Source organism: Xenopus laevis, chromosome 4L (genome assembly GCF_017654675.1).
Source record: "Xenopus laevis strain J_2021 chromosome 4L, Xenopus_laevis_v10.1, whole genome shotgun sequence".
Lineage (NCBI taxonomy): Eukaryota > Metazoa > Chordata > Amphibia > Anura > Pipidae > Xenopus > Xenopus laevis.
This window is the reverse complement of record NC_054377.1, coordinates 13,487,803-13,515,649: the sequence shown is the minus strand read 5'-3', so window position 1 is coordinate 13,515,649 and position 27,847 is coordinate 13,487,803. Positions and strand designations below refer to the sequence as shown.

General features: G+C 40.5%; 1 protein-coding gene across 1 annotated transcript in view; it reads right to left on the bottom strand.

Moving 5' to 3' along the window:
• Window positions 1–25,787, bottom strand: part of LOC121402870 — a 46,676-nt gene extending 20,889 nt beyond the window's left edge. The window contains exons 1-8 of the mRNA XM_041589592.1: window positions 25,480–25,787; window positions 21,792–21,921; window positions 15,821–15,892; window positions 15,021–15,092; window positions 12,163–12,198; window positions 11,082–11,156; window positions 7,452–7,490; window positions 1,523–1,658 (exon numbers count right to left, since the gene is read on the bottom strand). Of these exons, the coding sequence (XP_041445526.1) occupies window positions 1,523–1,658; window positions 7,452–7,490; window positions 11,082–11,156; window positions 12,163–12,198; window positions 15,021–15,092; window positions 15,821–15,892; window positions 21,792–21,921; window positions 25,480–25,580 (661 nt within the window). The 5' untranslated portion in view covers window positions 25,581–25,787. The remainder of the gene's footprint in view (window positions 1–1,522; window positions 1,659–7,451; window positions 7,491–11,081; window positions 11,157–12,162; window positions 12,199–15,020; window positions 15,093–15,820; window positions 15,893–21,791; window positions 21,922–25,479) is intronic.
• Between the last annotated feature and the right edge of the window lie 2,060 nt (window positions 25,788–27,847).

The window sequence follows — 27,847 nt, the reverse complement described above, 5'->3', positions numbered from 1 at the left end:
AGTTATCTGGAAACCCATTATCCAGAAAGCTGTGGATTATGGGAAGGGCGTCTCCCATAGACTCAATTTTAATCAAGTAATTCTAATTTTTAAAAACTATTTCCCTTTTCTCTGTAATAATAAAATAGTACCTTGTATTTGATCCCAACTAAGATATAATTGAATTAGACACCAAGAAAGAAGGACGGCACTCCGGTACATGGAATATACTTTTATTCCAAGCTCATGCAAGGATTCTACGTGTTTCGGGAATCACTCCCTTAATCATAGGCATTGATCCTTATTGGATACAGAACAATCGAATTGGGTTTAATTAATATTTCAATTATTTCTTAGTAGACTTAGGGTGTTACTTATTAAAAGTCAAGTTGTGTTTTTTCTACAAATTTATGTTTTTTGAGGTTGGTTTCACTAAAAAACTCAAATTTTTTGAGATTTATTATGAACCCAATGCTGCTAAAAGCCGAATCTGAAAATACTCCAGCTAAAACCTGTTAAATTTATGTAAAAGTCAATAGCAGAGGTCCCTTTAACCATTTGAAGATGCTTTCTGCCTTCATAATTTTCAGGTGTTTTACGCTGTTTGATAAATTCAAGGTTTTTTAGCCTATAAACTCGATAAATTCGAGGTATTCCAGTTTTTTCCCTGATTGCATTTAATTGAGTTTTTTACATCTGTATTTTTTCAAGTTTGTTTAAATTGCGAGTTTATTTGAGGTAGAAAAAAAACCTCACAAATTCAACCTTTATTAAATAACCCCCTTAAAGTATGGAGATCCAAATTATAGAAAGATCCCTTATCAGTAAAACCCCAGGTCCCAAGCATTTTAGATAAGAGGTGCCATACCTGTACCCATTAGTGATGTGCAGGTCGAGAAATTCTCGACCCACACCCAACTGAACAGGACTCAACTAGACCCGCACCTGACCCACCCGTGGTTCCGTTCTTCCTTTTATACCTGCGTCCGACCCATCACCATCTCTGAAGGGGGCAGGGTAGGGAGCGTCACAACTTAAAACGGAAGGTGGGGGACTGTTAGGTCGTGGGCAGGGAGGGTGCAATGGCAAATGGAAGAGCTTGGCCCACACCATCCCACAGCCTGATTATTTTTGTCGGCCCCAACCCGCACCAACCCATATTAACAATTTATTGCAATTATTACATGTACAGCTTGTTTTAATCATGCATTCAATGAATCATCTACTGACTTCTAATGGTTAAATATAGTACTCCTCTAACCATTCAATCCTCAGTATATGTCCTCCATTAAAAATCCTTGTCGCCAAGTGCAGAGGATTAAGTCCAATATCAAGGGGGATTGCCATGTTTTTGTACCCACGTCTTCCCCCATGATTCCAGTGTAATTGAGGTCAAAAGGGAGGAGATGTGCCTGACGCAGACTTTATGATGCATATTCCTATAGGCCTCCATGATGGTTTACATGTCTAATGGTGACATAAAATTTCCCCACCCGTGTTTTTTCCACTTTCTCTAATAGTGTTAAACATACTGCATTATTACCATTTTGCTCCAATTTTTCATGCATATCTTTTGCGATTGCAAACTGGCAGGTGATGTTGGCATAGCATCTTTCAAATTCAGAGAGCTGCCTAATGTGATCTTCCTTGGCCACCATATGCAACTGAGCTTTCTGCTCCTGTGTACAAAAAACAAATGAATACAAACTAGATTAACACAGAGATGACATTTAGGATTATGAAAAACAAACTAAAAAAAACTTGCAGGGATATTGGCCTTACAACATCTTATAACATTGTTTCATGAAATTGTATAAGAACCTATTTTAGGAGTGATCCTTTGTTGCACAAAATGGAATGGTGGTACTGAACAACCTGCAATGCAGTCATCTGTTTCAAAGCCAACTTTTATTATTTATATTTTAAAAAGTTATAATGCAAAACTGCAAAATCACTGAACATGAAAAACAAAAAGAGACAGTGCCAAACACAGAGATTACAGACAAATACAGGAGTGCCTAATCGCTGTCATACTCAGGGGAAGAAGGGATATCACTTTGATAGGGAAGTCTACCAATAGTTGACTTTGCCCTGGAGAGTTTATAATTAGCGATTGGTGAATTAATTCGGCAGGCATGGATTTGCGGCGAAAATACGCATTTTTCCACTTTTTTCACGTATCTCCATACCTTAAATCTATTAAAAACACACAATTATGTTTATGATTAAGATTATGATTATCTTACCCTCAATAAGGATTAATAATATCTTAGTTGGGATCCAGTACAAGCTACTGTTTTATTATTACACTGAAAAAGGAAACTGTGTACGGAGCCTTTGGGAGACGACCTTCCGTAATTCGGATATTATATCTGACTGTCCTTCTATAAACAGATTGGCTGCATGTGTTCTAAATAAGGTTGACCATACATTGGCAGATCTGGCATGTGTAGGGGTCCTAACGATGTCCTCCTTGATTGACATTTTAATAGAACTATCAGTCAGGCAGGCTGGAAAATCCCGTTGGCTGAAGACCCATTGGTGGAATCCTTGGCTGGCAGCTCTACACAACATGATGGGATCCAGGCCCGGACTGGCAATCTGTGGGTTCTGGCAAATGCCAGAGGGGCTGCTATAAGATCCCATAGAAAGTCAGTATTTAGTAGGCTGGTGGGGCTGTTTGGGCCTCTGTGTGGGCTCATTGGGCCTCTGTGTACCTGAAATGCCAGGGCCTATTTTAATTCTCAGTCAGGACCTGATGGGATCAGTCTACTTGGATGGCCAAATATGGTGGTATATGGTGATCTTCCTATCTACCTTTAGATGGGCAGTTCCAGCAGAAGTCTCTTTGCTCTGTAGATCTCAGAATCAGCTCAGCTACAAGTTCCCAGGTCTGCCTTATATGCTCTAAAATAACACTGTACTCTCATTCTAATTACCTCCATTTAATAAGCACCACTTTCACTTTTCTATTAAGTTTTCTTTTAAAGGGCATATATTTTGTTTTTCATGTACCTGGGATTTGCAAGTGCTTAACATGCATAAACATCAGCACACAATAAAAGATGACTGTAATCAAAATGGGCAACAACGAGAGCAGAGCAGAATATACAACAGACATTTTTCAAGCTTTATAAGGTATGAAATTAAACACAGGACAATAAATGGATTATCATAATAAGGAAAGAAATAACAAGTCATTTAAAATGACTTCCGGCTCTCGAGAGCGGGTCTCATTTTGCGAAGTTTTAATTACGTAATAAAACCGGCAATACAGTATTTGGAACAATTACATCATCTAGGAAATGAGTTGCTTCCTACAAAGCACAATTCTCACTACACAGTGAAAAACAGTGGAGTACATTCCTGCACCAAAAATACAATGAAACTGATTACAGTTTCATTGGAAAGTGTATTTATTCATGCAGCCATGCTATGTTCAGAATATGTTTATCTTGCCCTAGTGTGAATCAAATTATAGTATAATTTGGATATTTTACGTTATTTAGAGATCCAACACTTAGGGGGTTATTTATCAAAGTCAGAATTTATATTAATATTTTCTGCTACAAACTCTCCGCTCTAATTTTTTACGCTTATTTATTATTACATTTTCACGAAAATTTGCTTTGCAGGAAAAAATCTGATTTTCACGATTTTGTGGATTTTTTCAACCGATTTTCACGATTTTTTTCGGAATTTTCACCCGAAAACTTTGGGGTGTTGCACGAAACCCAGTGCACAGATCAAAAAATCATTGGGACTTCTCCCATTGACTTATATGCAACTTCGACAGGTCTGTGATGTCGGATTTTCAGATTCAGACTTTTCCATCTATAGGGTTTTAATAAATTCTGAAAAATTTGTAAGTCCGATTTTATTAAAAAAAATCACAAATTTTTCGTGATTTTTGCATTCGGAGTTTAGTAAATAAACCCCTTAAAGTTCTGTGATTATTAACGTGATTATTAACATGATTAAGACAATAATGTGCGGGTCAGCAAGTCTAGTTAGTGTCAGTGAGTCCAGTTAGGGTGTGGGCCTAGAGAATTAGTCCCAGGTATATGGAGTGCCATATATTGAAACAGCTGCAGGCAATCTCATTCTATTAGATATTTCCAAAATCAGTTGCACACAAAAGGTTATGCAGGCAATCATTCTACAGAGAAGGCATTCATGAAGCAAGACATATCTTACATAACCAAAAAAAACAATAGAAAGCCACACATCACCAGAAGCACTATGCTGTACCTCCCAACATCTGAACTATCAAACGAGGGACAATTGAGTCCATGCCCCCTGCTACACATTCTCAGTTAAGCTCTGATGTTCCCTTGACCGGTTCAGACTCCATCCTCTTCCATTCACCTGAAGCTCAACCTCTTTTTTGGATCCAACATCTTGGACTATTCCAAGATGGAAGTATGCTGTCCTCACACAGAGTACTAGAAGCAACATAAAAAAGTGCATATATGGCTAGTAGCCACGTGCACAGGGTCTGCTCACCATACATGGACCTTCCAACAATGGCCTTCCAAACGCTCCTACAATGGTCTTCCCTGACCAATGTCTAACTGAGCCTCAGTTGGATACAAATCAGGATGAGTGGAAAAGTGGTTCTCAACTGCCTTAAAGATGTTGTCCTTTTCAAAAAGGTCTATGTGTCTGAACTGTGATGTAAAAAAAACATCAGATCAGCCAGATTTTGGTCCATTGCGTGGGTTTCCTATTCAGGAAAAGATCTGCGTTTTAGTGACTTTAAGTATGGCCATCCTACAGCTATTTTTACTATGTAAATCTGCATTCAGGTCATGTCATTTGGGTCCAGTTGAGGACAGAGTCCATTCTCATTAGCCCAACTGAAAGGCAAAGTTCCTTCAAAGTATGTTGGCAATAACATTTTTTCACCTTGTTTCGCCGCAGAAATGAAGCCCATAGACTTGTATGGCGTCCTGCGTCAAAAGATTTTTTACACCCATAGACTTTAGTGGCCGTCACGACATTTCGCCGGCGATGAATTTTTGCCGAATCGAAGCGGGTCAAATTGACCCATCCCACTTGCCGTCAATAGTTATGGTTAATCCAGTTAAAGCAACTGACAAGGGACAAAACCAGACGACATCAACGCTGAGGCTGGTTACATCAGGAGACCATAAAGATCCAAAGACTCAATATCAAAGGTCAACGTGAAAAATGGAATCGAGTCAGTAACTTCTATGTGAGTGAGAAAGGATTGCACCGCTGTCATTGTTAAGATTGTTTCTCATGTTAATATTGAAAGTTCATTCGGGTCACAGTATTCAGTATCGTCCTGTTTGGCCAGAGATCACTGTAGCGTTTAAGATTTTCAGTCCCCATGTTAGTGGGACGTCTCATTTTCAGTTTGTTAATTAAAAATCCCTATTTATAATAGTACAAAAATATTATCGTTTTTCTTTCTTCCAGAGCTGCAGCGTCAATCCAATCAAGCTTGGCAGTGTGTCTACATCAGTGCACATTCTCCATTACCAGAAGAGATTAGACACACCGTGGGATTTTCATGGGTAGACTTGTTTTTATGTCAATTTTCTTTTCAGGAGATGCGCAAGTCTCGTGTTGGACACTTTTTATATTGATTTACTGCCTCAACTGTAGAATTTAGAATGTAAGTCCAGTCCTAGAATTGTGTAATTAAAGAAATGGTTGACTTCATTATTTGTTTGTCACTTTTTGAACTTATTTTTAGTCAAAATCAAGATAAACGTGATGGCTCAACCCTTAATAAATCTGCCCCGAATTTAGCAGTACATAGGTAGACCGGCTTGTTTGGTGAGTGGGCCAAATTAGCCGTCTTTGCTCAATTTGGACTTCAAAGCGGTGCCCTAACCAAACTGATCATTTGTTTCCTGTGACATTAGTGGATTATATGGAATTTGCATTCCATTTGGAGAAGACCACATCCAGCTCCTGATAGGATTTTTCCAGTTAGATGATCTATATTTGACTGAGCCACAAAAAGATATTAATAATTGGGCCATGTTTTAGCTCCATACATAGGCCAACTCAATTGAGCATAGCCCAATCAGCAACCTGGGACAGCCCTTGTATGACCAACTTTGATCAACTCATGGACAACTCCAACTCCACCTCAAAGATGTCTACTTATGGCAGTCTGTCCATGCTAATAAATTAATCTGCTGTTTCCTTGTACAAGCAGTTGGATGTGTGCTGGCAGATTCTAGATCTGCTCGTTTTTCCTTCAGTGTAACCTCCCCACCTTGAGTTTATTTTAATATCACTGGCTGGTTTAGGGTCGATTATGTTAGATATAGGGTCTACCTTTTTTGACATACTAATTTCTAATAGTGTATAGTTTTCTAATGCAACTAGTCATGGCTGGTCATTACTGTATCAATCTGTTGATATCTTTGACATGCAGGGAACACCATGAATTTTACTAGAGGCCTTGTGGATGTCTATCCAAGAAACTTCTTTGAGGTCTTCTGCATCTAAAAGGGAATTCTCACATTCTTCTTGAGATTTGTCCTTGGTGAGTTCAAAATAAATTGGTTGAATAAGATGCTTTTATTGATACATCATGGCTAAATACCAGCACTGTTTCCAGCCTATATTGACTCTTTATCAAGCCTGGGTGTCCATAAACTTTTATTTTCATTAATTTTTATCCTGTTGTGCTTATCCCAAACCTTTCCCTGTAATAATGACTCCAACCACTTCTATGACCTTGGCCCATCTAAGGGGCAAATTCACTAAGCGCCGAAGCGCCGAATGCTAGCGTCAATTCGCTAGCGTTGGGCATTTTCGTTACTTTGCAAATTCATTAACGAACGCTGGCATAAATTCGCTAGTGTTACTTCGCACCCTTACACCAGGCGAGAGTAGAGAGTAGATTGGGATTGCTTCAAAAAAAGTTCACATTTTTTCTAAGTCCCAAAAAACGCTGGCGTTTTATCTATATCATGGGTGATAGGCTGAAAAAGATCGAAAACATTTTTGGGGCTCCCCTCCTTCCCCCCTACATTTCCTAACTCATGGCAACTTAACTATACAGTGGGCACATGTGTAGGGCAAAAAAAAAAATTTATTTGATGTTTTGAAGGTTTCCCAGGCATTTGTAGTGATTCTACGTATTCCTCCACTGAAATTTGGCACCGTATGCAAATTTACCATCGCTAGCGTAACTTCACTTCTCTTAGCGAATCAATGCTAGCGCAACTTCGCAACCTTACACTACCCCTGTGCGCAACTTCGGATTTTAGTGAATTTGCGGAGCGCTGGCGAAACTATGCCTGGCGAAGTGTGGCGAAATGTGGCGAAGTGCGGCGAAGTGCGGCGAAGTTACGTCTGGCGCAACTACGAATCTTAGTGAATTTACCCCTAAGAGCCAGTCGATTCCTATCTAGTCAAATAGGAGCCTGTTTTATAGCAATAGTACAGCATTTAACAGAATTCCATTTTAGGAAGCTTCTCACCATTTCATGTAGTTTCTTCTGTAAGTTAGAATTTAGCATCTGCAAGAAAACAAATCACATTTTTCAAAATAAAATATTGTCTTGCTTAATTTAACTGTGAGTTCACTTACAGTATGATGTAGAGAGTGATATTCTGAGACTTTGCAATTTGCAATTGGTTTTCAATTTTTATTATTTGTGATTTTTGGAATTATTATTATTATTTATACAGCAGCTCTTCAGTTTGCAATTTCAGCTGGTTGGTTGCTAGGGTACAAATTACCCCAGAAACCATGCATTCATTTGAATAAGAGACTGGAATATGACCTGAGCAGAAAGATGAGTAACAAACAGCAGCAATAACAATACGTTTGTCACTTTACGCAGCGTTTGTTTTTAGATGGGGTCAGCGACCCCCATTGGAAAGCTGGAAAGAGTCGGAAGAAAAAGACAAATAATTAAAAAAAACTATAAACAATGAAGACCAATTGAAAAGTAGCTTAAAATTGGGCATTCTACAACATACTAAAATTTAAATTAAAGGCGAACCACCCCTTTAAACTATGGACAGCTATAGATGCACATCATTTTAAGGAATTGTGTAGAAAATATTACATGAGATCAATGTAGCTCAGCAACTTGGGTTTATAAAAAGTTTTCCCCAATTTTTTCAAATAGTCTGATAACCTCCTTTTCATGTGGGGTGCAGGGATTTATAAAATAACAGTAGTGGGGTACCTACAGTGAACACATGCCTGATTACTTTAATCATCCCAACTCTAGGAAGAGACCCATTTGTTTCTGCATTTGGGGGTCCATTTTCTCTATCTCCAGCATTAAACCCAGTGGAGGGAACCAAAGAGATGGAGAGAAAGCTTTAAAGGAGAAGGAAAGGTGAAAATTAAGTAAGCTTTATCAGAAAGGTCTGTAAAAATACACCAGTAAAACAAGTAATGCTGCTCTGAGTCCTCTGTCAAAAGAAACACAATTCTGTGTACACATGGGCTTCTGTATCAGACTTCCTGTTTTCAGCTTAAACCTCCAGGGCTAGGGCTTGAGCATGCTCAGTTTGCTCCTCTCTCCCTCCCCGCTGTAATTTGAGCTCAGAGCTATGAGTGAACAAGGAGAGACTCAGGCAGAAAATTATGTCACAGTAAGCTAATATGGCAGCTGCTATCCTAAACAAACAGAGACAATGGCTAGAGCTGTTTACACATGTATGGAAAAACATTCTAAAGAATAAAAATAGTGTTCTAACTTGTACTGTTTTGGCTAATCTATTGGCAATAAACTGCCTTGGTAGCTTTCCTTCTCCTTTAATGACAGGAGAACAGCGTTATATGTTTATTTAAAACAAAAAGAAGTGAAAGCTGTAAGAATGAAGTATGAATTTAGCAGCTTTATATGTTTTCGTGGTGAGATTTTCTTGACTCTTGGTTCATAGTATCATTTAGAATGAAATGCCATTCCTTAACTCTACATAGTATTTTTCAATTTCTCATCTGTCCATGTATCACGAGCAGTGGACCATGAGAGCACAATACATCACTCCTGCTGTGTCACGGGCTGAACAAGGCAAAACAAACCCCAACTGATCCCTCGCATAAGGTCAGCGATGAGTAGGAATTTATTTTGGTTCCAAAATGCAGCCGGCATTAAGAAGATGATAAAGGAGGGGTGAAGGTTAAAGAATTTTAATAAGAATCAAATGCACTGCATACCATTAACTGTCCTATCTATCTGTTCAGCTTAAACATAGAAGAGGGTGGAATTACAGTAGAGATAAATGGAGAATTGAAACATATAAATTCAAGAGAAAAATTTGTATTTGTGGTGGTTCCTGGTTCGTTCTCAGAGATTCAATAATTGGATTTTCTCTGCTAATATTTTTGTTAAAAAAAATCAAGAAAAATCAGTTGGCATCGATTAAGAATTGACAGGTAATATCCTTGTATTATTGTAGATAATAGGCTGGAAAATTCACCACCCTTTAAAGTTAAGGGCACACCTGGAGATTCGGGGAGATTTAGTTGCCCGGAGACTAATCGCTTCTTCTTTGGGGTGACTTATCTCCCCAAACTGCTTCCCCATGGCTTCTGTCTGCTTCAATGAAAAAACGCACTCTGCTGCTTCAATGAAAAAATGCACTCGCGACGCTTCGATTTCCAAAGTCGTTTACTCGTGAGGAAACTTCAGGCGACTTCGGAAAGCGAAGTGCCGCGAGTGCATTGGCGTAGGCGTTTTTTCATTGAAGCAGACGGAAGCAATGGGGAAGCAGTTTGGGAGATTAGTCGCCCCAAAGAAGAGGCGATTAGTCACTGGGCGACTAAATCTCCAGGTGTGCCCTTGCCGGACCGAGTCACCTGTAAGTTAACTTTGGTATGTTTTAGAATGGCCAATTCGATTGGGCTTAATTTTTTCTAGTTTTTGAATTCTTTCCAGTTTTCCATTGGGGGTCACTGACCCCATCTAAAAAACAAATGCTCTGTAAGGCTACAAATGTATTGTTATTGCTACTTTTTATTACCCATCTTTTTATTCAGGCCCCTCTCCCATCCATATCCCAGTCTCTTATTCACATCAGTGCATGGTTGCTAGGGTAATTTAGACCCTAGCAACTTGACTGCTGAAATCGAAAACTGGAGAGCTGATGACTAAAAAGCTAAAAAATGAAGACCAATTGCAAATTGTCTCAGAATATCTCTCTCTCTAGATCATACTAAAATTGAATTTAAAGGTGAACAACACCTTTGACCTGCACTAATTGGGGTCTGAAATGCTTTGTTAGCAGGAGACTTTACTCCTGCCTGCCACCCATCCTGGTATATTCAGAAAGATAACTACTGAGGGGGCTGTAGATTTTAAGAATCTATAAACGGGGTAAATAAAGTCTTTATATGAAGCATTCTTTGTATATGTGGTACCCCAAGTTGAACAGGATTGGGGAATATGTTGGTTCTGCAGTGTTTGTAATACAGGTATGGGACCTGTTTTCCAGAATGCTCGGGACCTGGGGCTTTCTGCATAAGGGATCTTTCTGTAATTTGGATCTCCATACCTTAAGTCTACTAGAAAATCATGTAAACATTAAATAAACCCAATAGGCGGGTTTGCTTCCAATAAGGATTAATTATATTTTAGTTTGGATCAAGTACAGGTATGGGATCTGTTATCCGGAAACCTATTATCCAGAAAGCTGCCTCCCATAGACTCCCTTTTATCCAAAAAATTCAAATTTAAAAAAAAAGATTTCCTTTTTCTTTGTAATAATAAAACAGTAGCTTGTACTTGATCCCAACTAAGATATACTGTAATTATTGGAAGCAAAACCAGCCTATTGGGTTTATTTAATGTTTAAAGGACTTTCTAGTAGACTTAAGGTATGAAGGTCCAAATTACAGAACAATCCATTATCCGGATGACCTCAGGTCCTCAGCATTCTGGATAACAGGTCCTGTACCTGTACAAGGTACTGTTTTATTACTACAGAGAAAAAGAAAATAATGTTTTAAAATTTTGATAAAATCGAATCTATGGGAGGCGGCCTTTCCATAAATCGGAGCTTTCTGGATAACGGGTTTCCGGATAACTGATCCTATACCTGTAACAGTATGATATTAGTAATGGGAGACTTTCAACAAAATATTTTACCTGTAATGCTTTCAATTCTTCTTTCAAGCTGCCAATTTCTTTCCCTTTAGCTTCTACAGCAAGTTGAATTTGCCCCTTTATGAAAAAATATGATATTTTATTTAAGTTCATAAGAGCAGAAGTGTGACTTTTCCCAAACCTTGTAATAGAATTTATGGGCAGAATTATGTACCAGTTTGGTAAGTTGCCATTACAATTAACACAATGATCTATTTTTGGAGGGGAACTTGCTATTTTGGATTGTAGTTCAGATCTGCTACTGGGTTCAAACACAATATAAAAGCTTTCAGCTGCTCGGATTTGCCGAAAAATGCTTGGATAAATGCAACATAGGCCGAAAGGCTTTAAGAAATGTGCAAATTGAGTATAAGGGCTCTTATAGACGAGCGTTTTTACCTGCGCTCCCCTGCTTTCCGTTTTTCTGCGTTCAGCCGCAGGGGAGTGCAGGAATAGACGCATTACATTTTTTCCAATGGGGCTGTACTCACACAGGTGCGTGTAGGCGCTGAACGCAGGTTGAGACGCAACATGCTGCATTTTTCCTGCGTTCGGCGCCTACACGCGCCTGTGTGAGTACAGCCCCATTGGAAAAAATGTAATGCGTCTATTCCTGCGCTCCCCTGCGGCTGAATGCAGAAAAACGGAATGCAGGGGAGCGCAGGTAAAAACGCTCGTCTGTAAGAGCAGTGGCAGAACTACCGGGGGAGCAGGGGGTGCGAGCGGGCCAGGGCTCGCACCCCCTCAGGGCCCCCCGGCAGTCCGTTCGCCATTGAAAATGTGGCCAAATGCGTCCGCACAGAGGGGGGCGGGGCCCAGCTGCGCGTCACGCACCAGGGCCCGCCCCCCGAAACGAACGCTACTGTGTAAGAGCCCTAAAACTCTCCTGACTGTGACCAAGATTTTACCAACAGTCACGAAAGGTTTTTACCCAGTTTGCAAACTGACAGATTCATTTCTGTAATAAAAACTGATGCACGTCTCAATGAATGGCAATAAATCAAAGGATATACAAATTAAAAACATAGACAAGAGAGCCAAAGGGCTTATTAATATATATACAACCGTTACATCACTTTTGTACCTTCTCCTGTTCAACAGCGCACATCTTTGCCTGAAACTAAAAGAGAAGTTTTAAAACTTTATTATTTATAAAGGATAACAGTTGTTTGCCAGAAAAGTAATAATAGAAGTAGGTGAGAATCCAGGACCAGACTAAATAGTACAGAATGTTTTCTTTTTGTCTTAGCTTTTTTTTATTTCAAAAAAGTTTTGCTGCTTTTGTTGCCCAACCTACCAATTAGTTTCTGGCTACAAGCACAAAGTAAAGCTGCTTTGGGTCCTCTGTCAAAAGAAACACAGCATTTCTTTCCTTCTATTGTGTACTCATGGGCTTCTGTATCAGACTTCCTGTTTTCAGCTTAAACCTCCAGGGTAGGGATGTAGCGAACGTCGGAAAAAATGTTCGCGAACATGTTCGCGAATGTCCGGACAAAAATGCGAACGGTTCGCGAACGTCGCGAACCCCATAGACTTCAATGGGAAGGCGAATTTTAAAAGCTAGAAAAGACATTTCTGGCCAGAAAAATTATTTTAAAGTTGTTTAAAGGGTGCAACGACCTGGACAGTGGCATGCCAGAGGGGGATCAAGGGCAAAAATGTATCTGAAAAATACATTGTTGACACAGCGCTGCGTTTTGTGCTGTAAAGGGCAGAAATCACACTACGTCACTCAGGTGATGTTTCTGGACACGGAATGTGAAAAAGCTCACACAGCTGGGTGGCACTTGGTTAAAGACTGGGCAAACAATGCCTGCAAGGTCAACGTATACAGTAGTGGATACGGAATATATTATTGCTGCTTGAAAAACGTCACTCAGGTGGTGTTTACGGACACGGAATTATTATTGTTATTATTTAGACAGAATGTGAACAAGCTCACACAGCTAGGTGGCATTACTAGCCAGCAAAGCTACCTAACCTAAAATGTCCCTCAAATCCCTGCAGACTTCTGTCCCTACAATACAGAGCAGTATCAAGTAGATTACTAGCCAGCAAAGTTACTATCAACTGTCCCTCAAATCACTAACAGCTCTCTCCCTACACTAGCTCTTCCAAGCACACACAGGCAGAATGAAAAAATGCTGCAGGGCTTCAGTTTATATATGGAAGGGGAGTGGTCCAGGGGGTGTAGGGGTGGTCCAGGAGGGAGAGCTTCCTGATTGGCTGCCATGTATCTGCTGGTCTGGGGGAGAAATGGCAAAAAAAAGCGCCAGCTAAGGCGAACCCAAATTGGCGAACGTTGTGCAACGTTTGCGAACATTCGGCGGACGCGAACGGTCGATGTTCGCGCGAATTAGTTCGCGACATCCCTACTCCAGGGCTAGGGCTTGAGCATGCTCAGTTTGCTCCCTTTCCCCCTACCTCCTCCCCTCATTGTTGTAATCTAAACCCAGAGCTATGAGCATCAGGGAGAGACTCAGGCAGGAAGTGATGTCACAGCAAGCTAATATGGCAGCTGCTATCCTAAACAAACAGGAAGTGCTTCTAGAGCTGTTTATTCAGCTATGGTTAAGCATTCTGCAGAATAATTATAATGTTATAGCTTGCACTACTGTGGCTAATCTATTGGCAATAAACTGCTTTGGTAGCTTTCTTTCTCCTTTAATGGGGTGGTTCACCTTTAAATTTTAGTTTGTTCTAAATTCCAAGTAACTTTTCAATTGGTCTTCATTTTTTATTTTTTTATAGTTTTTAAATTATTTGCCTTCTTCTTCTTACTTTTCACTGTCACTTTCATCCCCATCTCCAAAAACAAATGCTCCTTAAGGCTACAAATGTATTGTTATTGCTACTTTTTATTACTCATCTTTCTATTCATGTTCCAGTTTTTTAGTCAAATCAATGCATGATTGCTCGGGTAATATGGACCCTAGAAACCAGATTGCTGAAACTGCAAACTGGAGAGCTGCTGAAGAAAAAGCTAAATAACTCAAAAACCACAAATAATAAAAAATGAAAACCAATTGCAAATTGTCTCAAAATACCACTCTCTACATCATAAAAAATAAAACAGTTAATTTAAAAGTGAACAACCCCTTTAAGCATCTAGTACATTTTGGGAACATGTTTGTAACAAGTACCTCTATGGCACTGGCAAATAAAAGCATTGAACTTGCCATGTTCTGTTGGTTTCTTTGTCTGTGCCCACTGAAAACCTCTAGTGTGCACCTACACTGACTCAGACCTCAATAATCAAGTGTGGACCTCAGGGCCGGATTTACATAGCGGGCGCCCCTAGGCCCACTGCCGTTCATCACGCGTGCCCCCCCTTTATTCATGCAAATTTTCATAATCGGGACCTGAGTAATGTGGATTGGGCACGGGAAATTTACAAAATTATTGTATCATTTGTGCATCCCCAGTGTTTTTGGAACCAATGTGGGTGTGGTTGGGAAGCATGCCGCCCCCTAAAATCCTGCCGCCCTAGGCCCGGGCCTTGGTGGCCTCTCCACAAATCTGGGCCTGGTGGACCTCCACCACCAGGTAGACCCTTCCTAAAGACAATGACCTACCAAGGACCATTTTGGAAACTATAATGTTCAAATTTATAGGTGGAACTAGGGGTAAGCAGAAGAAGTATGCGCCTTGGAGCAATGTGGGGGGAGGAGCTAGACAACTACTTGATTTGTCTATATGTTTACCTCTAATTTGGGCCCTGGTTGACCAGGAGAACCAGTGGAAGACTGGAAGAGCAAGTGGCTGCTAATTTGCACACAATCAGTGACAAGCATGGGGGTGTGTGTTCATCACCGGGCATAGGGGTATTGTGGAACTGTGGGATCGATGGCCTTGGACGCCATTCTATGTTCATAGGGCAGATACACAAGTGAAGTGAAATAGAAGAGATGTATTTTTAAAAATCTTTATAAGCTCATGTACCTGTTTTTTTAAAGCATCCACCGCTTCTGTGTGCTGCTTGTCCAGGTTCTTTGTCTGATTTGATAAAGTTTCCTGACAACAAACCAAATAGAGCACATTTGAGTCTTAATGGCCTACTAAAATATATACGTCGTCACACCATTTGTACTGGATCTAGTAACCCGCAGCAACCTGACAGATATTTGCTTTCAAGCAGCAGACCAGTAAAGTGTTACCAGTAGATAACTATTAATTAAGAGATCAGGAGCAGAGGTCAAATCCATCATTACTTTATTTCTTTAATATCTAGGGCTTTTAACACTGTAAAATCTAACTGCCAGAGGAGAGGGAGGATGCAGCAACATTAAGAAACTGGAGGGAGGTGGGGAGTGGGTGGGCAGAAGGCGGGGAGTGGGCCGGCAGGGACCAAGTAGGGATCTCTGTGCGCTGTGCCCCTCCAAAGTTTTTTTTGCAGGAGGCCCAGTTACACTGCTGATATTTCTCTATACTGCATAACTTAAGAGATTCTGAGAAAAGTGAAAGGATTACGGATACACAGAATCCACTATTTTGCCATTCTTTGAGTATTCAGCCAAATCCTGAAATGAATCGCATCGCATAGGGAAAACATTGCAATGTACTTAAAGGGATACTGTCTTGCAGTACAGCAGTAAAGAGTGACCGAATTTTATTAGAGCAAAAGTCACATGACTGGGGACACCTAGGAAACTGACAATATGTCTAGCCCATGTTAGAGTTCAAAACTTTTTTGGGCACAACACAACTTGACCTTTAGTAAATAACCCCTTTAGCATACATACATTTTGCCACAGAAGATCTTGTTTTTCCATCATGACTTTACTCATTTGTTCTTCATACTGAATTTTAGCAGACTGGTGAGAAATAATTAAGAATTAGTACAGATCAATACTATTAACCTCAATTGTATGTTTTTAAAGAAACTTTGAATGTTGCATGTGTGATGAGCAGAAAACGTATCCAGAAAACTGTTCTCTAGAAAGCTCTGAATTAAAGGGCATCTCTCATAGTACAAGTACATTTTACGCAAATAATTACAACTTTTAAAAAAGTATTTCCTTTTTCTCTGTAACCATAAAACATGATACGGGACCTTCTCGGAATTTGGAGCTTTCTGGATAACGGGTTTGCAGATAAGGGATCGCACAAAAATAATTTTCCTTTTCTCTTTAAAAAAATCAGAACCTTGTACTTGATTGCAGCTACACTCAGTGTCGGAGTGGGCCGGCGGGAAATCGGGAAAAAACCTGGTGGGCCCCGGCCCTCTTGGGCCCCCGCCGGCCCAGTTCCGGTCCTAGATTGGCCCCCCGAACGGAAATAAAAGTTGTGCGGCGCTGTTTGATCGCCACTTGCACATGCATGCGCGAGTTGGGCCTGACGTATGCGCACAAGCTTTTGCACATGCGCACGGGGGCCCCCAAAGTTCACATACCGGTGGGCCCCGACTGCGCCAGTCCGACCCTGGCTACACTACAGGAGTCCATACTGGTGGCAAAACAAGCCTATTGGGTTTATTTTATGTTTACAGGGCAGATTTATCAGGGGTCGAATCGAAAATTCGAATATGAATTTTTTAATATTTTTTATTATCCAAACTCGTTTCCGGTTTTATTCGAATTAGAATTTCAGAATTTATCATACTCTGGACCTTTAAGAACTCAAATTCGATAATTCGCCACCTAAAATCTGCCGAGTTCATGTAATAGTCAATGGGAGAGGTCCAGCCAGGGACCATTTTGGACATGTTAGTAGCCTTCCTGACAGGTCCCAAGCATTTTTTTCGGAGTTTGGTCAAATTCGATTCAAATTAGATTCTAGTTTTCGAGTCTGTAGAATTTGTGTGAGTTTTAGATATTCGATTTTTCTTATTAAATAACCCCCAATCGAATTTCAAGTATATTCGAATTTAAAATAGTTTAAAAAAACTCACATAAATCAAGGCCCGGGCCTAGGGTGGCAGAATTTTAGGGGGGCAGCATACACCCACATTGGTTCAAACACTCTGGGGATGTGCAGGAGATACAATCATTTTTTTAATTTCCTGTGCGCCAATCCCCATTGCCCCGGTCGCTATAGGGTTGCCACCTTTTCTGGAAAAAAATACCGGCCTTCCTATATTCTTGTTGTTTTTTCCTATTAATAACATTGGCATCAAGCCTAATTTTTACCGGCCAAGCCGGTAATATACTGGCCAGGTGGCAACCCTAGGTCCCGATGATGAAAATTTGCACAAATAAAGGGAGGGGACAGTGGCAACGAATGGTAGCGTGCCTAGGAGTGCCCGCTATGTAAATCCTCCCCTGAGTGCCTCTAAATGTTTATTAGCAAACCTAAGGTATGGCGATCAAAATTTAGTAAGACCCCTTATCCATAAACCTCCAGGTTCCAAGCATTTAGGAAAACCTGTGCTTTATGCCAGCCATAGGTTGATACGTGTAGAGAACAGGCCCAGACTGGCAAACTTTGGATTCTGGAGGGGCTCCTTTAAGATTCCATAAACAGTCACTATTATTTGGGCCATAGTTAACCAGTAACTATTTTTTGGATGGAGGGCTCCCCCGTACTGTTTTTAGCAGTTTCCTACATGTGTTATGCTAACCCCCTCTTTGGTTTTATGACTAATTACAGAGTAAGTTCTGAGTAATTTGCTAAGTATTTGGACTTCTACGTAGGCTTGGCTTTTGAATGAATTAAGCAATTAACATTGTATCTTGTACAAACATGCTGAGCGGGCAGGGACGCCCAATATTTTGCCATTCAGGGCTACAGAATACAAGGGCTGATTGATTGGCCATGCTTGACCTGAGCTACAGTGATGCAGACTGCCCATTCTGCAGATGGATTACAAGGAAAAATAAGATTAATGGGATCTTTTTAGCCACGGTGTTTGTTATTTGCTCACTACAACTCCTTGCACAACACAAGAGCAGATGTTGGTATATTTAAAGGGGAACTAATGCAAAAAATGGCCGGCCGTACCAAGATAAGTTTGCACTGCAAGAGTTTTGCTTGTTCTGAGTAAGTGGCAATTTGTAGAGATCCCAGTGCATAGGGAGGGCATCATGGTAAGTGATAATGAGTTCAATGTCCCATTGCCATAAAGATCCCATACTCTTGGAAAGAAATCTGTTGTCCTCTTATGTATATACCTGTTAAAGGGGGAACTATTGCGAAAATGAAAATTTAATATAAACTTCAGCATACTGACATAAGAAACTTTCTAAATACAATCAATTAAATATTCTGCATCGTTTCTGAAATCATCATCTTCCCTATCGCTCTCTCGTCATCTGTTTCTCTTCGTTCTGTCTTCGTGCAGGAGTTGGGTGTCAGATAATCACTGACAATTAGGAAAACAGAACTTGAAACTTAATAAATCTGCCCCTTAAAGGGATACTGTCATGCACTGAAATCCATTTCTCAAAAGAGCAAACAGATTATTTTATATTCAATTTTGAAATCTGACATGGGGCTAGACATATTGTCAATTTCCCAGCTGCCCCAAGTCATGTGACTTGTGCTCTGATAAACTTCAATCACTCTTTAATGCTGTACTGCAAGTTGGAGTGATATCACCCCCTCCCTTTCCCCCCCAGCAGCCAAACAATAGAACAATGGGAAGGTAACCAGATAGCAGCTCCCTAACACAAGATAACAGCTGCCTGGTAGATCTAAGAACAACACTCAATAGTAAAAACCCATGTCTCACTGAGACACCTTCAGTTACATTGAGAAGGAAAAACAGCAGCCTGACAGAAAGCATTTCTCTCCTGAAGTGCAGGCACAAGTCACATGACCAGAGGCAGCTGGGAAACTGACAAAATGTCTAGCCCCATGTCAGATTTCAAAATTGAATATAAAAAAATCTGTTTGCTCTTTTGAGAAATGGATTTCAGTGCAGAATTCTGCTGGAGTAGCACTATTAACTGATGCGTTTTGAAAAAAAAACATGTTTTCCGATGACAGGATCCCTTTAATAAATAGGCCTCTAAATGTATTTTATTTCGCACCATGGTCCTGACCCGTTTCATGTACAAGGTGTGGGCCTTACTTTTTCCAATGAAGCCCAGCTACAATTACGCAGCAAGTGCTTTTTCATAGGGTGAGTTCTCATATAATTACATGAAATAATACCTGATACAATAGCAATTTCATACAAAACCAAAGTGAGTGTTTTTTCATATGTGTAAGGATTCTCTTTGTTTTATTTACAAAACACAGTTACAAAGACCTATTTATTTTCCACGTGTCTTGCCCAGCCCTTGTTTCAAATGATTATATACATTTTTACATTTCTTGATTGGGATCCTTGACTAACATCAAATTCTATTGCACAGAACTCCACAATATGTCGCCTTTTTATAAATAGACGACAATAATAATTTGGACGTTTATGTGAATAAATAAACTGTCCCTTTTGAATAAAGGCGCGTTGCATTACAAGAAGGTTAGCAACAAGAACACAGCAACTCAGGCTTTTAAATTATATTTTTATTATATGCCCTGGGACCACATAAAAACTGTTACATAAAAACACTTCCATAAAAATAAAAAGAGGAGTTTTTCAATGTTTATTTTGTCCATTTTAACCTTTAAGAAGTATCAGCCATCCTGTAACATTTCGCTGCAGGCTGTAGATTAACAAAGTGGCCAGGGATTTGATCAGGAGTTCAGGACACTTAGTTACTGACCCCTAAAAGATTAAGGAACAGAAAACAGGCAGAGGCTAATATGATGAATGTTTTTTATATAGATGTATTTATTTGTTTAACTTTCAATCAGCCTCCTACAAAAGAAACTTGTATTCGATTACACTCACTCAAAACCTGTTACGCTTTCTGCCCTGAAATCTCTGTTCCCAGACCTCTCGAAAATGACCACCAAACACTATCATCTTTATAAAGATATTTCCAACAAATTCAATTAAAAGTTTCAGCAATTAGCACAAGGACTCGTACCTATTCAAGGTCGACTTACTGTATCAGATCATCTTCTATGACATAAGGGGCAGATTTATCAAAATTCAAGGTCAGAGATTCATGTTTAAAGGAGAAGGAAAGGCTTACTTAATTGGGGGTGCCAAAAGTTAGGCACTCCAAGTTATTATATATACTTACCTCACACCCCAGGTCAGTGCTCCTATCAACAGAAAATTGCACCAGTCCTGGGGTTCTTCCAGCGAGCAACATGGAGTGATCGGCTTCCTTCTTCAAATTTCCCAGGGCAGACACATAGAATAGGGACATTTCCATTGACTTAAAGGGATACTTTCATGGGAAAATTTTTTTTTTTCAAAATGAATCAGTTAATAGTGATACTCCAGCAGAATTCTGCACTGAAATCCATTTCTCGAAAGAGCAAACAGATTTTTTTATATTCAATTTTGAAATCTGACATGGGGCTAGACATTTTGTCAATTTCCCAGCTGCCCCTGGTCATGTGACTTGTGCCTGCACTTCAGGAGAGAAATGCTTTCTGGCAGGCTGCTGTTTTTCCTTCTCAATGTAACTGAATGTGTCTCAGTGGGATATGGGTTTTTACTATTGAGTGTTGTTCTTAGATCTACCAGGCAGCTGTTATCTTGTGTTAGGGAGCTGCTATCTGGTTACCTTCCCATTGTTATTTTGTTTGGCTGCTGGGGGGGAAAGGGAGGGGGTGATATCACTCCAACTTGCAGTACAGCAGTAAAGAGTGATTGAAGTTTATCAGAGCACAAGTCACATGACTTGGGGCAGCTGGGAAATTGACAATATGTCTAGCCCCATGTCAGATTTTAAAATTGAATATAAAAAAAATCTGTTTGCTCTTTTGAGAAATGGATTTCAGTGCAGAATTCTGCTGGAGCAGCACTATTAACGGGTTCATTTTGATTAAGGTGGCCATAGACGCACAGATAATATCGTACGATATAGAAGGCGTGTATGGTGGGAAAAGAGCCGAATGATATCGGCAGAAGACTTAGACATCGGTCGGCTCGTCGATCGGGCTGGATGGAAAATTTTGATCGGCACCCACACATCGGCCATTGTTAGTGCCAAATTGTCAGATATAGTTAGAATTGTATTGTTTCTACTTGTATATCTGACCATTCAGCTCTACACGTGTGTATTGAAATGAACGATCTTTCTTGGAAAGATCTTTTCCAAGAAAGATCGTAATTGTTACATCCATGGCCACCTTTATACAAGACCTCGACGGATCTGAGATGGCGGTTTTTCGGATTCTGCAGCATTGGGGTATAATAAATCTCGAAAAAATGCAAGTTTTTGCCCCAAAAAGCCCACCCAGAAAAATTCTAGATTTAGTAAATAACCCACTCAGTGTATACTTTGACTTCATGGAAGTGCTTTTAGTGCTGATATATGTATAGTATATGTATATGTCTTTTGATTAAAAGGAGCTATGAACTATACACTTGCCACAGATAAGCAGATATATAATAAACAATTTATATTTTACAGCCAGAGAGCTCCCAACTCCAATGCAGAACAAAATGGTGTATAATCCCTGGCTCCTTGTAGTTTATCTATACAGGATTAATAAGAATGCTGACAGTGCTGATTTCTTTTATGTTTGGATCCTTTGCAGCACTGCTGTTTTCCAATGCTTTTAGCCAAGTTATAACTGTATCCACTGCAGGCTCCACCTAGTGGCCGATTACAGAATATTTATGATTTTAATTGTACTATTATTGATCTCCTCCCCATACTTTCACTGCATGGAATAGTGAATCAGTTTAAAAGAAATACCTACACGTCCCATATGAAGTTCTGCAGCAGCTTCAATTAAACTTGTTTTAAATTCTAGAAGCTGGCTGGCAAACATTGTCTCGGAGGATGCTTGAAAGGTGTAAGGAGTGGCGTCCATTTTGGAAATCTGCTGCCTTTATATAAAAAGATAAGAAGAATTCCGTCAGGTAAGTTGTATATAACACTGTGTGTCTCTGCTACACTTCTCCTCAGTTCCATATACTATTTAAACATTCTTTTATTCATTTTATACTCCTGACCCTTACAGCTGTCTTTAACAATGCATACCTCCCAACTGTCCCTTTTTCGGAGGGACAGTCCCTCTTTTGACAGCTCAACCCGCAGTCCCTCATTTGTACTGGAAAGTCCCTCTTTTCTCTGCACTGAACAGCCAGAAAAAGAAACAAAGTTTCTCACTTAATTGGCTTTTAGCAGAGAGCCCAGAACAGCTAACAGGTGCAAATAAGATACTTTGTAACAATTTTGAGACACAAAAACACAGTTTAGATAAGGAGAAATATTTTCAAACTTTCATAACCTGCCAAATTTTGTAAAACAAACATGGTAATTAGGGGGTGTGGCCACAGAAAGAGGTGTGGTCAAAAAATTGCTGCGCTACGTGCGGGAAAAAATTTTTTGTCCCTCTTTTTACTTCCAAAATGTTGGGAGGTATGACAATGCCTCACCTTACATCATGTATCCCCAGAGAAATTGAGCAACTTTGGGCAATTTAGAGATTATTGTGCATAGTTGGACATACTACCAGCGATTTCAATTACTGGCAATGGAGAGGCATTTTCGGGAGATTTGTTGCCCGCAGCTGCGCATAAAAAAGCGCAGCTGGCAAATCATCCCGTGTTCCACTGCCCTTGGATACATTTGTAACTATTTAAGATAAGCAAAGATACAATTGTAACTATTTAAGATAAGCAAAGATACAAGTTGTAACTATTTAAGATAAGCAGGTCTCTTGGTAGACTTGCAGCTTAAAGGGCAATTCACCTTCATTAGCAAAACTGTAATAACACTAAGGGGCATATTTATCAAGGGTCGAATTTCGATTTGAAAAAACGTCGAAATTCAAATTCAAAAAGACCAACTGAAATTAAGTCAAATGTTTTTTTTGGTCGAATAGGTCGGTTTTCGATCAAATAGGTCTATATTTGTCCGAATTCGAATCATATGAATTGAAGGAATAGCGCATTCAATTAGAAGTTTTTCCAACAAAACCCCTCAAGTCCACCAATTGACTCCAAATAGGTTCTAGGAGGTCCCCCATAGGCTAAAACAGCAATTCTGCAGGTTTTAGATGGCGAATGCTCGAAGTCGAATTCTTAAAGAGACAGTACATGATACATTTCTATATTGTAATTTTTAAAAAATTTTCAAATTCGAATAGCATTTGACCTATTCCCTAGATGAAGTACACAAATGGGCAAACTTACTTATGGTCGAATATCGAGGGTTAATTAACCCTCGATATTCGACTGTCGAAGTTAAATCCTTCAACTTCGAATATCGAAGTCGAAGGATTTACCGCAATTCGTTCGATCGAACAATTGAACGAAAAATCCTTAGAATCGTTCGATTTCGAAGGATTTTAATTCATCGATCGAGCGATTTTTCTTCGACCCAAAAAAAGATTGCAAAGACTATGGGGACCTTCCCCATAGGCTAACATTGACTTCGGTAGGTTTTAGGTGGCGAACTAGGGGGTCGAAGTTTTTTTTTAAAGAGACAGTACTTCGACTATCGAATGGTCAAATAGTCGAACGATTTTTATTTCGAATCATTCAATTCGAGGTCGAAGGTTGAAGTAGGCCATTCGATGGTCGAAGTAGCCAAAAAAACATTCGAAATTCAAAGTTTTTTTTATTCTATTCCTTCACTCGAGCTAAGTAAATGGGCCCCAAAAAATATCTCGAAATTTTCATTTGAAAATTCACCTCGACCTTTGATAAATCTGCCCCTAAATATGAAATGTGTTCAGGGTCGGACTGGGGGCACCGGGGCCCCACTGGGACTAATGTCCAGGGCCCATTAAGGGTTGGGACCCACCGGGTTTTTTCCCGGTGTCCCGCCGGGCTAGTCCGACACTGGATGTGTTCAAACTTTCCATAACCTGCTAAATTTTGTAAAATGTACATGGTATTTAGGGGTGTGCCCACAAAATGGGGTGTGGTTAAAAAATGCACTCTCCGCACATCTCCGCACTACACACAGCAGAATTTTTTTGTGCTCTTATTAATTGTATGTGATCCACTCTGGATTTCATTTGTGCTATTGACAAGGATAGTGATATCCAGTTTAAACGCTATTGTTCATCTAGTTGCTGCTAGAAGTTGGGATAGTAGTTTGTTCTGCATTTTAGTGAGTATCATAGAGGGAAGGCAGAGTAAAACTGGCCATAGACGCAAAGATCTGATTGTAAGAATCGAGGATTTGTGCGATTTTCTGACCGTGTGTGGAGAGTCCCGACATTTTTCGTCCAGCGGAGATCAGTCGTTTGGTCGATCGGACAGGTTAAAAGATTTCTGTCGGCTGTTGATAATATCTCTGTGTGTATTGCCGATCGTATGATTTTCAGTGGGAGACTGTCACTAGCTTTGGTCAGACATAACTTTCGTACGATTGCTGTCAGGGGCAGAACATCGGCTGATCGGAATGGTTAGTGGCAGGTCGGGAGATGGGAAAGTCCAATTGTACGATGATTCATACGATCGGATCTTTGCGTCTATGGCCAGCTATAAGCATTTTCCGGATCTGGGGTAAGCTGTGTGTTAAATATCTGAGATGCTAATAGGAATAGGGTTGGCAGGGGTGGCAAAAATGCCGCTCCTGGTAACTAAGAGACAAATTTCCGCTTTTCAACCTGGAAATTCGGCTCTTCTAGTGCAATTGCGCTCTCTGCATTAGTGACATGGACCGCCCCAAACCCCTCCGGCGTGACGTGGACTGCCCGACCCCCTCCGGCACTGAAGAGGTGAGTGCCATTTTTTTCATGCAAGATTTATTAAGGGGCAGATTTATCAAGGGTCGAAGTGAATTAGAGGGAATTTTCGAAGTAAAAAAATTCGAAATTCTAAGTAATTTTTTGGATACTTCGACCATCGAATAGGATACTACGATTTCGAATTTACTTAGAATTCGATTTGAAGTAAAATAGTTAGAATATTCGATAATCAAAGTACTGTCTCTTTAAAAAAAACTTCGACTTCAATACTTCGCCAAATTAAACCTGCCGAATTGCTGTGTTCGCCTATGGGGACCTTCTACAAACGTTTGCCAAGTCTTTACACATCGAATTAAAATCCTTCGAGCGATCGCTGAAATCCTGAATTGTTCGATTCGAAGGATTTAATCGTTCGATCGAACGATTTTAATTCGATCGACCGATTGCTAAATTTGCTGAAAAAACTTCGAAGTATTTAAATTCGATGGTCGAATTTCGAAGTATTTTCAACTTCGAAATTTGACCCTTGATAAATCTGCCCCTTAGTGTAAAAACCACAAAAAAAACCCTTCAGCAAAACTTCTCCAAGTAAAAGCAGTCGAGGGCCCGTAGAAGTCAATGGAAGATGTGCTGATCCTATTGGACAATTTTTGGAGCCATTCGGACTTTTAATGGTTTTTCTGTAGGGAAGAGAGAAGCAACTCATGAGATACCACAAGTCTCCACACACACAACTCACCCCTTCCTTTCACTGGACGGAACAACTTTCCCTGTCAAGTGATGCTGTGAGGGCGGGTCCTTAGAACCGGTACCAGCTATAGCCACTCCCCTACATGACATCACACCTGGTCACATGGCCCTGTGAATCCACCACTTCCTGTAAGACTCTAGTGTTGCTTCACCACAGGCCCCTGAGGAGCAGTAAAGGCTCAGTGGGACGTAGAGTGAGGGAGTGAATGACAGTTAACATAATGTTTATATTATTTATGCCTTAATCTGTGTATAAAGATGAAGGTGTGTCTGTGTTATTTATGTGTTCAGAAACAATTAGGGTTGCCACCTTTTCTGGAAAAAATCCTACATATTTATCTTTTTTTCCCTATTAATAACATTGGGATCAACCATATTTTTTACCTGACGGGCCTGGCAAAATACCGGCCAGGTGGCAACCCTAATACAGTGAAATTGCTCACGAGCCATCCTCTCGTTTAAATCAACAGGTACTTTCACTTCAGAAACAATGTGGAAAATAGAAAGAGGGACAAAAAGATTTGCTGAGCAGCAGAATTTTTGGTCAGGCCCATTTTATGGCCACACCCCCTAATTACCATATACATTTTATAAAATTTGGCAGGTTATGGAAAGTTTCTGTGGTTTTTCTGTGTTATTACAGAATGAAGGTGCTAATGAAGGTGACTTGCCCTTTAAGCTGCGAGTCACAGTTTCCCCAAGAGACCTGCTTATCTTAAATAGTATTGTATCTCTGCTTATCTTAAATTGTTACACTTGTATCTACATGCACCTGCCACATATTCTGGGCTCTCTGCCAAAAGCCTCTTATTTAACTATGTTTTAGAAACTTTGTATCTTTTTCTGGCTGTTCAGTGCAGATCAAAGAGAAAGTCGGGACATATAAGTAACAATCCAGGACTGCTGGTTGAGCTGTCAAGTTCAGGACTGTCCCATGACAATGAGGCAAATTCAGAAAGTCACCCCAGACAGCTGCACCCCATTGGCATACCTCCAAACTGTCCCGTTTTTAGAGGGACAGTCCCTCTTTTGACAGCTCAACCTGCAGTCCCTCATTTGTACTGGAAAGTCCCATTTTTCTATGCACAGAACAGCCAGAAAACGAAACAATGTTTCTAACTTAATTGGCTTTTGGCAGAGAGCTCAGAACAGCCACAACAGAAGATACAATTCAAATGTATCTAGATAAGCAGATAAGTAATTGTAACAATATAAGATAACAGGTCCCGTGGGAGAAGTTAGACTCACAGCTTAAAGGGCAATTCACCTTCATTAGCAAAACTGTAATAACTGGAAAAAAACCACAGAAATATGTTCAAACTTTTATAACCTGCAAAATTTTGTAAAATGAACATGCTAAGTAGAGGGTGTGGCCATAAAATGGGAGTGATCAAAAAAATTGCCATGCTACGCGCAGCAACTTTTTTGTCCCTCTTTTTATTTCCAAAATGTTGGGAGGTATGCACTGGTTACCAAGGGCAACAAAAATGCAGCTCCTGGTTACTTTAAAGGAGAAGGAAACCTAGTCGGCGCAAAAACCCTCCCCCCCTCCCGTGTGTTGCCAACCCTCCCTCCTGGCCTACCCGTCCCACTGGGCAAATGCCCCTAACTTGTTACTTACCCTTCTGCGCAGGTCCAGTCCACAGAGTTCACAGACGACATCTTCTTCCACGCGATCTTCTTCCTGCTTTGAACGGCGTTTTGGCTCATGCGCAGTAGGAGCATTTCGCCGGTACGGATCTACTGCGCATGCGCCAAAAGTCATGAAGTTTTCCGATTTCACTTCGTGACTTTTGGCGCATGCGCAGTAGATCCATACTGGTGAATTGCTCCTACTACGCATGCGCCAGTCAAAGCAGGAAGAAGATCGCTTGGAAGAAGATGGCGTCGGTGAACTCCGTAGACTGGACCTGCGCAGAAGGGTAAGTAACAAGTTAGGGGCATTTGCCCAGCGGGACGGGTAAGCCAGGGGGGAGGAGGGAGGGTGAGCAACACACGGGAGGGGGGGGAGGGTTTTTGCGCCGACTAGGTTTCCTTCTCCTTTAAGAGCTTCTCTGTGCTAGCATCCTGGAACCCTCCCCAACCCCCCTAGGTGCCAAAAAGATGAGTGCGGGGGGGGGAGAGGTGGGGCTCAGCCTCAGGGCGACAGAGGGCAAGGATCTCCCCTGACTCCGTACCCCAGTGTCCCATCACTCCTAAACATTCCCCCCGATTTCTGGTGATTTTTCATGGATGATTTTTGGGCAAAAATCTGCTGTGTACAACACAGTGAGGGTCATTTATCAACAGTGGGCAAATATGCCCATGGGCAGGAACCCATGGCAACCAATCAAATCGCTGCATTAATTGTTCTTCTT